This window comes from Carcharhinus amblyrhynchos, chromosome 18 (genome assembly GCF_965287045.1).
Source record: "Carcharhinus amblyrhynchos chromosome 18, sCarAmb.v2.hapA, whole genome shotgun sequence".
Classification (NCBI taxonomy): Eukaryota; Metazoa; Chordata; class Chondrichthyes; order Carcharhiniformes; family Carcharhinidae; genus Carcharhinus; species Carcharhinus amblyrhynchos.
Window position 1 is genome coordinate 8,358,150 of NC_137341.1, and position 13,868 is coordinate 8,372,017.

The 13,868-nt window shown below is 44.7% G+C and overlaps 1 protein-coding gene across 3 annotated transcripts in view; it reads right to left on the bottom strand.

The window, feature by feature from the left end:
- Positions 1 to 293: 293 nt before the first annotated feature.
- LOC145354813 (kinesin-like protein KIF19) overlaps positions 294 to 13,868 on the bottom strand; it is a 159,338-nt gene continuing 145,763 nt past the window's right edge. For 2 of the 3 annotated variants that reach the window (XM_080206312.1, XM_080206311.1), the window contains exons 18-20: positions 12,127 to 12,328; positions 9,603 to 9,710; positions 294 to 936 (exon numbers count right to left, since the gene is read on the bottom strand). In XM_080206312.1, the coding sequence (XP_080062438.1) occupies positions 797 to 936; positions 9,603 to 9,710; positions 12,127 to 12,328 (450 nt within the window). In that variant the 3' untranslated portion in view covers positions 294 to 796. The remainder of the gene's footprint in view (positions 937 to 9,602; positions 9,711 to 12,126; positions 12,329 to 13,868) is intronic. The other variant, XM_080206313.1, reaches the window with a different exon arrangement.

Below are 13,868 nucleotides of genomic sequence, written 5' to 3' on the forward strand. Positions count from 1 at the left end.
CATGGTACCACCCTGCAAACGTGTATACAATTCTCAGTTATCAATGTCCGCCCATCAGGTCGTGAAAGTGACACTGTGGGGCTGGTCACATCTTGATTTCACAGTCACGTATAAGGGGACACAATTCAGAGAATCGCCAGAGTATATCCAGTAATTATGGTGAAATATACGTTAACCCCTCTCCATTACCATCTGGCACAATGCAAATAAGAAATGCTCGAAGGTATAACAAAAATGCTGATGATTGTTTTATACAGATTTTTAATTACTATATTTAATTATTACATCTGTGATAAAGAAATTTACAAAATATTTTGTAGGTAGTCATATGGTATAATAATGCAGAGTCTGAAAGCTGTCGGGGGCCTTCCTTACTCAATGGGTTATAAATTTAATTCAGTTCCTTTCTCCAAGTTCCACAATTCCCAAAGGAATTGCACCTTTATGAGGCTTAAAGGTGACATTCACTCCTCGTACAATCCACACATGTGCAGAAGCTGCTTTCTTTTAACCTGGCCAGCTACTTGGCAGCGGTAATATGACCTGGCTTCATTTGCACTATGCATTGTATAGCACAATAACTATTTTACTTACATACCTCTGCTTTCTTTTACAAGAGAAAGGAAAATTGTATCAAATAATCATTCATTTGCAAAGGAATTGTTGCACAGTGGCAACAATTTGAGAAGGTAATGTCCCTTTGAACAAAGCAATGTTCTTCTCAGGTTATTCATAATCCTTTTGTCTTATCGCACAGATCAGCCAATTAATCTGTCCAAATGCTTCCGTCTTGTGGTCATTTCTTGTATTTGCCATCTGCTCGGATGTGCGGGTTCGTGCCAGCCATCCTCTGGGTCCTGAAAGCCATATTATTTCCCTTCTTGAAGTTGCCAACATGTGCTCGGAGCTGCTGTGTGTTGGCAGCGTCGCCTGGACCTGTGTCAGTGACAAGGGAAGAAGGAGCTCATTCATATGCATGCTTTAATCCACAGAACCCACTTCGGAAAAGCTGGAATACCTCAGAGATAGCCCTTAAAAATGTGCTTGTTTTTGAGTGTGCGAAACATGAGGCTATTTTTAAACAAAATACTACACATAGGATTTTATAAACTGGCCTTTGATGGCCGACTAATCAAGTTTTATTTTATTCATTCATGGGATGTGGATGTCTTTCCCTTCAAGGGTTGCCCTTCTTGCTTCGTCCCTCAGTTCATTTAATTTAGTTTAATTGGTTCAATTAAAAGTGTTGGTATGTGGGTTTTGCTGGCTGGGCCAGCATTTATTGCCCATCCCTAATTGCCCTTGAACTGAGGGGCATTTAGGACGCAGATGAAGAGACATTTCTTCACCCAAAGAGTGGTGAGCCTGTCAAGTTCATTACCACAGGAGGTAGTTGATGCCAAAACATTGAATGCATTCAAGAGGTGGCTGGATATAGCACTCGGGGTGAATGGGATCGAAGGTTATATGGAGAAAGCAGGGTTAGGCTATTGAGTTGGACAATCAGCCATGATCGTGGCTCAAAGGACCGAATGGCCTCCTCCTGCTGCTATCTTCTATGTTTCTATTAAATTCAGTGGAACTGAATATGATGCTCTACCATCTGCATCACTCTTCAAGATGAATTTCAACCTTTTTATATCCTTAAAATTTAACACTCAATGATTTATCAAACGTTCAACAGGCCAGATTTGTGGAATCTCCCTTTAATACTTTCTTAAAAATCTTTCAGATGGTGAACATGCATTGAACACAAGGAGGGGAGTAACTGTTGTACTTTTTATTAAGTCTGTGTTGCCCTTTGCCAACAGCACTTATCCACCACGCTTTAAAAATAGCATTTTCCTCTGATGGTAGAAGGCTGAGAAATCCTCTGCATATCTACACTTCTTGCCACCTTCCATTTCGGAAGTTATTCGTCATGTGATACATTAAGCCCCAAGAAAGAGGACAGGTAGGCAACTTATAGAACCATATAATCACTACAGCGCTGATAAAAGGCCATTCAGCCCATCAGGTGTGCACCAACACGACAAAAGAGGATCCCACCCAAGTCCTCCCTCCACCCTATCCCCATCACCTTGTGCGTTTCCCATGGCTAATTCACCTAATCTACATCTTGTGATGCTAAGGGGCAATTTATCATGGCCAATCCACCCTAACCTACACATCTTTGGAATGTGGGAGGAAACCAGAGCACCTGGAGGAAACCCACGCAGACATGGGGAGAACGTAAAAACTCCACAGTCACCCGAGGTCGAAATTGAGCCTGGGTCCCTGGCGCTTTGAGGCAGCAGTGCTAACCACTGTGCCGCTGCACCACCCATAGCAGCTTTTAATAAATAATATAAAGCTTTTACAATAGTAATTTATCTGACGTCATCAATGGCATTAAGCAGCCATTAAATAAATATATTTATGAATGAAAATCTAAGAAAAACAAAGCACAGCATAATACTTTCAGGAAATACCAATACACAGTCGGTGTACCTAAGGCATAAACCTGAAAGAACTAATCAGATTATTCATTCCTCTGTGTTGCGCATGCCTCACCCACCCCCCCACCCCTTCCAGGTTAGCACTGCCGCCTCACAGTGCCAGGGACCCAGGTTCGATTCCCGCCTGTCTGTGCGAAGTCTGCACATTCTCCCCGTGTCTGCGTGGGTTTCCTCCGGTTTCCTCCCACAGTCTGAAAGACGTGCTGGTTGGGTGCACTGGCTGTGCTAAGTTCTCCCGAACAGAGCGTGGCAACTAGGGGATTTTCACAGTAACTTCACTGCAGTATTAATGTAAGCCTACTCGTGACACTAATAAATAAACTTTAAACTAAGTTATTATTAGGTGGAATGTGGGATATGGGCTGTGCAGTTCTCATTCTCACAGTGATGCTGGTTCTGTTGAATTGACAGCCTGAGGTGCAGCTCCAAGGGCTGAGCTTTTACACACACACACACACACACACAAAGCAGTGTGCCATTACAAAGGGCCCTGCTCCCGGCCCTATCTGAGCACAGCAGAAGCACACTCACTTGTGGCAGGCTTTGTATTCCGCCCGGAAAGCCAGCGTTCCATCACAGCGGCTGCTGTGTCACCTCGGCTCAGCGATGGCAAAACAAAACCGTTCCAAGCGCTCACGTGACGGGTATTCAGAGCAGGCGAGTCACGATTAAAACAAACAAATCGAATCAGAGCGCGCAGAGCTAAAACAATCAAGTCATGAATTTTGCTTTTATTTCGGAAGTTGTGGCACTTAGCAGTCACCGAGGCTGAATAATTTATTTCCATTTAACCTCCAGTTAACCTCTGCTATATTGATCCAAAGCCGACTGGAAGTCAGGTAATAAAAATGAGTACAGTAACCAAGACTCATCAATAACACTCCAGCCATTTTGCGGTCTTTCATTTTCTGCTCCAGTTCCTTTGCTTTATATTTAATCTGGCCAATATTTCAGCTTTAAATCTGTTGTAACCTAAACATTAATCTAACTTTTTGACGTCAGAAAAGATTCATGGATGTCAGTTGTCATTTAGCTGCTACATAGGTTATTCTGTGTCCGTATTCCCTGAAAATCTCATTAACTATAGGAAGGAAACGGCAATACTTTTTATTTTGAAAGGAAGTAGTTTGAATGCATATAGGTTAGCAGAATCTTTCTGAGCAAATGCTGACAAACCCCTATAGATGTGGCACATAAAGAAGGCTAAATTCAAATTCAATTCAAGCTAATTAATGAGTCAGGGCTGTAATAACCAGACCTGTCTTAAAATGGGGAATACAATGAATTTTCCTTGGTATGCCAGCTAAATACTTAGCTACACATATATACACGGGTGGTATGGTGGCGCAGTGGTTAGCATTGCTGCCTCACAGGGCCAGGGACCTGGGTTCGCTTCCTGAACTGTCTGTGCGGAGTCTGCACATTCTCCCTGTGTCTGTGTGGGTTTCCTCTGAGTGCTCCGGTTTCCTCCCATGTCTGAAAGATGTGCTGGTTAGGTGCGCTTGTCATGCTAAATTCTCCCTCAGTGTACCCGAACAGGAATTCAGGAGAATGGTTGGAATGTGGAACTTGCTACCACAGAGTATAAAGTGAGGAAAACATCATGGATGCAAAGTATGATAAAGTACACAGGAGAAAAGAACTAGAGGATAGGAATGAGGAAATCATAGAATTCTACACGGTTCAGCCCATCAAGTCTGCACTGACCACAATCCCACCTAGGCCCTATCCCCATAATCCCATGCATTTACCCTAGCTAGTCTCCCTGGCGCTGAGGGGCAATTTAGCATGGCCAATCCAGCTAACCTGCACATCTTTTGACTGTTGCAGGAAACTGGATCACCCGGAGGAAACCCACCCACACACGGGGAGAATGTGCAAACCCCTCACAGACAGTGACCCAAGCTGGGAATCGAACCCGTGTCCCTGGCACTGTGAGGTGGCAGTACTAACCACTGTGCCACCATGCCGCCCAGGGTGAGTTGAAGCACAGTGGGAGGAGGTTAGTGAGGAGTACAGGTCATCTTATCTCGACCACATTGGATTATTTCAGTTACCTAGACAAATAAAGTTATGATCACAACATTGATATCCTGTCTTCTCTGGACTAGGACTTCAACAAGGCATTGGGGCATCCAGGGAAGACAAAATATACAAATCAGGAGATATAAAAAGAGGGATCTGAAGGAAGCTGTGTAGAATGTACCTAAAACTCAGGAGGGGTATTTAAATTTTACAGGGATGTTCAGACTGCCACCCTGACAATATATCACTGCTGGCTTGAAGCAAATCCATGGATTTCACAGCAATACCCAAGTGCACATTCATTTCCCACATTATCAGCTTTTCTATTTCTCTCGAGCGTAACTGTACAGTTTGGACCAAAGGGTGGCCAATTTTATATTGTGTGCTTGTGTCCTTTGGCAGAGTGACTGACAGCAATCAAAACAATTCCAACACAGCATCAAAGGATTCATTTATTCCCATCTGCCTTCCGGAACGGGAGTTGAAAAGAGGAAGATCACCCCCTCGCTGAGTTAACATTTGAAACCGTCTTTCAGCAAAGACCCTTTCGCCCTCAGGGCTCACAATCCCTGGATTTTGACCAAGCGCTGAGACCCTCTCAAGCTCGTTGCCCAGCCTGATTAACGGGCCTGGATCCATTTGGCAGGAGCTGCAGCTCAGGAGCACTCGGGGAGACTGGGAGTGATAGTCTGGGAGGGTATTGGGTCGAAATCTAGTGCGGAGTGGGAAGGGAGGGGGGGAAACCATCATGGACCGGAGAACCTGGAGGAAACCCACCCAGACACGGGGAGAACGTGCACTCCCCTCACAGACAGTGACCCAAACTGGGAATCGAACCCGGGTCCCTGGCGCTGTGAGGCGGCAGTACTAACCACTGTGCCATCGTGCCGCCCAGGGTGAGTTGAAGCACGGGAGGAGGAGGTTAGTGAGGAGTACAGGCAGCTGCATTGACCCATTCGGCAACTTGGCCAGTTTCTGTGCTGCACACTTAATGTAATTCCACAAGTTGGTTCTGCTGAAGGTCATCTTATCTCAACCACACTGGATTATTTCAGTTACCTAGACGAATAAAGTTATGGTCATAACATTGAAATCTTGTCTTCACTGGACTCGGACTTCAACAAGGCATAGGGGCATCCAGGGAAGACAAAATATACAAGTCAGGAGATATAAAAAGATGGAGTCTGAAGGAGGCTGTGTAGAATGTACCTACAACTCGAGGGGGAGGGGTGGCGGGGGGAGCTGAGAGGGTTATACTGTGGCACAGTGGTTGGCGCTGCTGCCTCAGAGTGCCAGGGACCCAGGTTTGATTCCCGGCTTGGGTCACTGTCTGCGTGGAGTCTGCACATTCTCCCCGTGTCTGCGTGGGTTTCCTCCGGGTGCTGCAGTTTCCTTCCAAAAGACGTGCTGGTTCGGTGCATTGGCCATGCTAAATTCTCCCTCAGTGTAGCCGAACAGGTGCCGGAGAGTGGTGTCCAGGGGATTTTCACAGTAATTTCACTGCAGTGTTAAAGTCAGCCTATCGTGATACTAATAAATAAACTTTAAAAGGGCGGGTAATTCCAACCCTGAGGAAGAGCTGGGTTAGCTTGGGTTGCACTCCAGGAAGCCCGCCCACTCCTCCTGGTCCACAGGCCTTGCTGGAAAGGTACTCACCTCCACACAACAGCCCTTGCCTCCCTTTCGCTGCCAGGTTTCCTGAGATTCGGTACATCCAATTGGCTGAGAGACCTTGCCCCTTGTCCTCTCTTCTCACCCCTCCATCCCTCCAGCCAGTGATCCCCACCACATGACCCCCTTCCTGTCCCTGCTCGCCTGTGGCCTGCATCTCTTTTCGATCTAATGGATGCATCCACCTACACCTGTGCTGTTACTGATGGGCAATAGAGAGCTGCTGGCCTCTGACAGCTCTTGCGGATGGAGGGGCATGATTCCCATCTCCCAGGGAAGGCCTGTTAAGTGTCTGTTTGTCATTAGCGTCCGGTGGGCCCTCCCGAATGGAGTTGAAATGGGGATGAAAGGAACGATTGCACTAAATCCTCCTTCCCTTCCCTTGGACCATAACTTTATAGGAGATAGAGCTTCAACTGCAAATATAAGTTGATTTTAAATACAGCGAACGTTTCTACCTCTATGGTCTTTCTTGAGCTCCAGACTCCCAGTAGCATCAGGGCCAAAACATTTCTCCTCACCTTACCCCTCCCCTCTAACGCTCCTTCCAATGACTGCAGCTTCTACCCTACTTTCCTGCCCAGTCTCCATTTCCCTCAGTGTTTGGTCTCTCAGGGAATTAAGGGATATGAGGAATGGGTGGGAAGACGGAGTTGAAGTCCAAGATTAGCCATGATCGTATTGAATGGTGGAGAAGGCCCGATGGACTGAATGGCCTCCATCCTGCTCCTATTTCTCGTGTTCTAACTTCAAACCTGTGTCCCCACACTATTGACCTCTGTGCTAAAGAGAAATCGGTTGATCCTATTTGCCCTATCCAATCACTTTATATACCTCAGTTAAATCTTCCCTCAGTCTTCCCTGTTCCTGAAAACAACCCAAGCCTAAATAACTTCTCTAATAATTGAAATTCTCCATATCTGACAATATCTCTGTAAACCTCCTCTGTGTCCTCATGACATGTAGTACTCCAGCTTTACACAGAACCCCATTGCTCTTATATTCTAAACCTCGGCTAATAAAGCAACATATTCCACATGCCTTCTTGCTCACCTTTTCTACCTGTTCTGTTCGCCTCAGGGATCTATGGACGTGCTCGCCCGGGTTCCTCTGTCCCTCTACACTTCCCAGTATCTATTTATTTTGTATTCCTTTGCATCTCAAATTAACTCAAGCTTCTTCAGACTGAACTCTGTGTGCCATCTTTCTGCCCACATAACCAGGCCATCGATATCTTTCCCGCATTCTACAGCTTTCCTTTTCACTGCCAACACATAATCAGTTTTTGTATTACCTGCAATTTCTTAATCACGATGTTGCAAAGTCTAAGTTGTTGATATATATACACCATGAAAAGCAAAGGAACTAGTAATGGTCTCTGCAGAACAACGGTGGAAGTAGCTTTCCAGTCATAAAAACATCCATTGACCATTACTCTACCTGCCTCAGAGCCATTTTTGTATCCAACTTGACACATCTCCTTGGATTCCATGGCACCTTACCTTTCTGACAGTCTGCCATATCAGACCTTGCAAAAATCAATGCAGAAAACATAGAGTCATAGCAGTTTACATCAGGAAACAGGCCCCTCGGCCCAACTTGTCCATGCTGCCCAGTTTTTTACCACTAAGCTAGTCCCAGTTGCCCACATTTGGCCCATATCCCTCTATACCCATCTTACCTGTCTGTATCCTCCTCCTCTTTTGTAAAGACAGGCAAAAGTATTCATTCAAAACCATACCCACCTCTACTATCTCCACATCCAAGTGACTATTGGTCCTGAATTGACCATTCTCTGTCCTTAGTTATCCTTTGGCCTTTTATGTATTTATATCAGATTTTTGGGCACTGCACAATTTTACTTTTGTCAATATTTATTCCTGGATTCTATTACGTTTCTTAATTTTTTTTAATGTCACCCTTGTACTTTCTATGCACTGTAGGCTTTCTGCAGTATTGAGCTTTCTGTACCTGAAATAAAGTCTTTTTTTTAAACCTTGTTTGTTTATTCCTCAGCGTCTAAGCTGATCTGGAGTCCCACACTTATTGTTTGAGAATAATTTGGTTCTGAACCCTATCTATCTCCTCTGCTCTGTTGCTGATGAACTTTCAAGTCATGGTGGGGGGTGGTGCATTTTCTGGCCTCCCCGTTTTACTCTTGCTGGGAGGTGGCACGCCGTTTGCAAGCAATGGGATCTTCTGACCCTACTGCTGTCAATGGAATTTCCCATTGAATCCACCCCATGCCGCAGGAGTGGTGCTGCTGACAGAACCAGGAGAACAGAAGAAAATTCCAGCCATTGTTTCAAGCCTTCCTTCGTCAAACCACTTTTCCCTTTCCCTTGTATAGGGTGTTGGTGAGGCCACGTCTGGAGTACTGTGTCCAGTTTTGGCTTCCTCATTTGAGGAAGGATGTGATGGCATTTGGAGGTAGTTTGGAGGAGGTTCACCAGACTGATTCCGGGGATGAAAGGGTTGATGCGTGAGGAGAAATTAAACAGTTTGGGCTCATACTCGCTGGAGTTTAGAGGAATGAGAGGGGATCAGGTAGAGGTATACAAAATACTAAAAGGGATTGAGCAAGTAAATGTGGACCAAATGTTTCCCCTTATGGGGCAATCTGGAACGAGAGGTCACAGGTATAGGGTTGAAAGGAGGTAGATTTAAAACTGAGATGCGTAGGAACTACTTCTCACAGAGAATTTGTGGAACTCACTGTCCCTCAGCACGGTGGAGTCTAAGTTGTTGAATGGTTTCAAGAAGGAGATGGATATATTTCTGATTTAAAAAAAGGATAAGGGGATATGGGAAACAGATGTGTAGATGGATTTGAGACCAGGATGAGATCAGCCTTTATCTGACTGAATGGCAGAGTAGGTTTAAAGCGCTGAATTTGCCAACTTCTGCTCCTAAATCCTATGTTTCCCCAATTTAAAACATTTAAATTGGCAGATCAGGTAAGGACGGTAGATTTCCTTCCCTAAAGGACATTAGTGAACCAGATGGGTTTTGACCATGGTTTCATGGTCATCTTTCAGCCTTTCGTTTGTTTTTTCTCTTGAATTCAAAAATTTTACCATCTGCTATGCTGGGATTTGAACCAGAATATTACCCTGGGTCTCAGAAGTGATCGACTTCTGTTCCTTTTACATAACTAGGCTAAAATTGAACTGAAACAGGATCGCTACCACCATAATGTTCCCCCATCAATAACAGTTGCACCTGTCCAGCTTCAACTCCTAAAACTAAATGCAGAACTGCCTCTTCCCTTGTTGGGCTTGTTACACATTAGAATCTAATAGATAGTGAGTACTTAAAAATAGAATATAAACCACAAGTCAATGAGAGACAATTATTCTGTGCTTTGCATATTCTACACCTCTCATTGTCAAAACGTGAATATCTGACCTCTAACTTGCTTGTGCAAGATCAGCCCCTTGTTCCCCATTGCGTTTCTCTGGTGAATGGTACTTGGTGTGGTATTACCCACTTCTATCTTCTGTAACTGGCTCTCACCTGTGAAGTAGCAAAAATCATTGGTAGATTGACTGCAACCTTACACATGAGAAATGTATCCATATTAACATTTGTGTGTTCTTTATTTAAACCACTGTGGAGAGAGTCAGTCCCTCTGCTTTAGATTCCTTCAGGCTTCCTCTGGGGAATATGCCTGCAACTCAGAGGGTGGCAAAGTCAGGTCCTCACCTGTGGTTGAGAGGACATGCCTTTCATTTCCAAAAATACTCTGCTCTCATGGTTAAGAATGAGGCATGCATTTATTGCCCATTCCTAATTGCCCTTCTGATGAATGGCTTGCTCGGCTATTTGAAAGGGCAGTTAAAAGTCAGCCACGCTGCTGTGGGTCTGGGGTCACATGTAGGCCAGATCAGGTGAGGATGGTAGATTTCCTTTCCTAAAGGACATTAGTGAACCGGATGGGTTTTGACCATGGTTTCATGGTCATCATTAGACCTTTCATTCGATTTTTTTTTCTTGAATTCAAAAGTTTCACCATCTGCTGTGGTGGGATTTGAACCAGAACATTACCCTGGGTCTCTAGATGATGAGTCCTGTGACAGTGCCATTGCCTCCCCAGAGAAGTGGTGACTGAAGTAGTGGATGGGGGAATTTCTGGAGTCACACATAGGTCAGACCAGGTAAGGATGGCAGATTTCCTTCTCAGCTGGCTTTTTAATGGCAAACGTGATCATCATTAGAATTTTAAGTCCAGATTTTTTTGATTGAATTCAAATTTCACTATATGTTGTGGTGGGATTCGAACCCAAATACCCTGAGCACTGCCCTCGCTCTCTGGATTATTAGTCCACTGATGAAACCACGATACTGCCTTGACACAACGTCGGGGCTGGGGAATGAGCAGCAGAGGACTATTCACAACTAATTTGAAGTATTTTTCTCCCTGGCTTGTTGTGGTACAGTTCCACAGGCAGCATCCAACATCTTGTTCAAGGCAGTGACTATCAGTAGACCATAGAATTCCTACAGTACAGAAGGAAGCCATTCAGCCCATCGAGTCTGTACCGGCCACAACCCCACCAGGCTCTATTCCCGTAACCCCACACATTTACCCTACTAATCTCCCTGACGTAGCCAATCCATCTAACCCGCACATCTTTGGACAGTGGGATGAATCCGAACACCTGGAGGAAACCCGCGCCAACATGAGAAGGAAGTGCAAACTCCACACAGAGAGTGACCCAAGGCCAGAATTGAACCTGGGTCCCTGACGCAGTGAGGCAGCAGTGCTAACCACTGTGTCACTGTGCCGCCCCAGATGGGTCACCTGTAAACCAGATCTCTGCTGAGCTAGATTCCGTTCTTAATGAACATAAACACACGCACGTTGTTGGCAGGAATATCCTGAGAGATATCAGGAACAGCAACTCTAACCATCTCAATCCAAGGATACTAGGCTTTAGCTAAATTAGCCCATATTAGAGATAAAATCTGGGACCAGGTTGCCTTCTCACTGGTTATCTCTCTGTGAACCTGTTGAATACACAACACTAGGCACTATGAGTGCTCAAACTTCCAACTTCTAATTACTTGTGCACGAGTGAGTACACAAATACAGTGCAAAGCATTGCAGGGTGTTCTGTTGATTCATACTCAAAATGAAACAGTTATAGTTCACCATATCTAACTCTTTGGAATTTTGTTATTGAAAGGGTTTTATTTTCATCCTGTGGCCAAGACTGGGAACAGTGTTTATGGAACTAACACAAGATTTAGATGAGTCACTTGATTCCAATGGTCCTCATTCTCATTGCTCTAGAGTTTTTCCTTAATTCTAGATGTTCAAGAGATCAATGTGTATGGCAGCACAGCAGTGTGGGAAGTGCCACTGAAGGTGAAGATCAGCAATGATCTGGTTGAATGGCAGAGCATGCTCAAGGAGCCAAATGGCCTCTCCTCCTCCTATCCTGAATATGTAAGCGCCGGCCTCACTAAAGGCCTTGTTGGCTAATAATCATTTTCCATTACTGAACAGAATTATTTGTCAGAACTTAATTTCCATAATTCTTGTAACTTAATTTCTCCAGATCAGCATCTGCAGTTTTTTAACTGCTTTTAACTATAGTTTCACTATTTTTATTGCTTCGTATGAAGTGAACATCCTTAATCTTATAGAAGAAAGTGAATTAAATATTTGGCCATAGCTGGGATTACAATTTAATTTCCACAAAGTCTTTTAACTTGTCAGCATATTTTAACATTTAAGCATTTTTAAGCAGCATTTAGAATGATTGTCAGAAAGTCATTTTTGCAACTCCATGTTTTATAATTGTGTGATCTTATTGCGAGTCTGTTGGCTTCCTGAACTGTTAAACTGAGTGCGATTGTGTAAAGGAATGGCAAACTGTACTGTCCATCTGAAACTGGAGGTAGAATGAATGAGAATAAGGATCACCTGAATGATAGCTGAGTGGGAACTTGATCTTGGTCGCGGGTGGCACATTAGCACTTGGCAAGTTGGCGATTGACGCTGGCATGACCTTCGGCTGCAGATTGACGTTGGAATTCTGGAAGAGGCGGGGAGCAACAGAGAGCCTGTGGTCGGAAACACTCTTGAGATTATGAGGCCGTGAGGGGTTTGGTCTGAGCTTAGGAAGCTGTGGAAGAAGAGACAGATTATAATCAAATGATTAAAACAACCAGAAAGATATGAATTAGGAACATAGGAGGAGGAGGAGGCCATTCGGCCCCTCAAGTCTACTTTGATATTCAACTGGATCATTGCTGATCTTCACCTTCAGTGCCATTTCCCCACGTTGCTGTGCTGCCATTCTCCTTAGTCTCTCAAACCTCTAGAGCAATGAGAACAAGGATCACGGGGAGGAAGTTGGACATGGTGAGAGTTGTAATGTATACTGCTCTTCGTGTACACAGTGGTTAGCACTGCTGCCTCACAGCGCCAGGGACCCAGGTTCAATTCCTTCCTCAGGTCACTGTCTGCGTGGAGTTTGTACATTCTCCCCGTGTCTGCGTGGGTTTCCTCTGGGTGCTCCGGTTTCCTCCCACAGTCTGAAAGATGTGCAGGTTAGGTTGATTGGCCGTGCTAAATTGTCCCTTGGTGTACCCAGACGTATTGGTTGGGGGAATTACAGGGATGGGGCCTGGGTAGGAAGCACTGTCAGAGAGCCAGCACAGACTCAATAAGCCAAATGGCCTCTTTCTGCAGTGCAGGGATTTGATGAAGACAGGAGATAGTCTATTACATGCCTTGCGCCAAGTATTCAGTTCCACTGACTTAAATGGGACAAAATACCAGGTGTTGTCAATGTCTTGTCAAGTCGTATTGTTGAGGTTTGTTATTTACATTGTTAAGGTTAAGAGATACAGGTGAATGGTATTTTAGCACATTTCAATCGGAGATAGCTGGGACACTGGGTTGTGTGGGGGGAGAGCTATGAGACTGGCCAGATCAATAAACTCTCTCAATAAGGAAGGACTCTTGGTTTCCCCTCCCACTTGGGTCCTATCAACCGGATGTCACACAGAATGGGTCAGCAAAGCATACACCCTTGTCCTGTTTTACTCCTGAGTCTGCCAGCAAACTAAATCATCAGTAAAGATCATCCTGAGCTTATCCATTGCATGTTGGCATGTAGATCTTCTAAATCATATAATTCATTTGCTTTTATACAATACAGGTACAGCGTTTCAAAACCAGCAACATCAGGGTGGTGTCAGTGCTGGATTTCAGGTCAGGTGGTTCAGGTCTACCAATTCGGGTGGGATCAGGTCAAGGGTCACTCGGACCACATGGGGTGCGGGAAAAGACAAGTGTGCAAAACCGATAGCTAGTCGACACGCCATTGTGTCAATGAACCTTGCCCAATAAGTTAGCGAATTATTTCACTCCCCTCATCGTAATAAAAATTCATGTATCAAGCTTTACAGAAGGATCCAGGCTCCGAACACTGCTGACACACTGTACTTGTAGTCTGTGATCCGCAGATTCCACACAACGAAAGCAGGGGAATTCAGGATTTCACTGGATTTAGGGAAAGGGGTTTCTCAAAGTTGATACCGATTATCATTAGAGTTGCCCCTGAATTCGTTCCAGCTGCTAACCCTCTTGCCTCGTAACCAACAGGTTACCGGTTTCAAGTCTCAACCACAGACACAGTATCCAAAGGAATGGTGGTG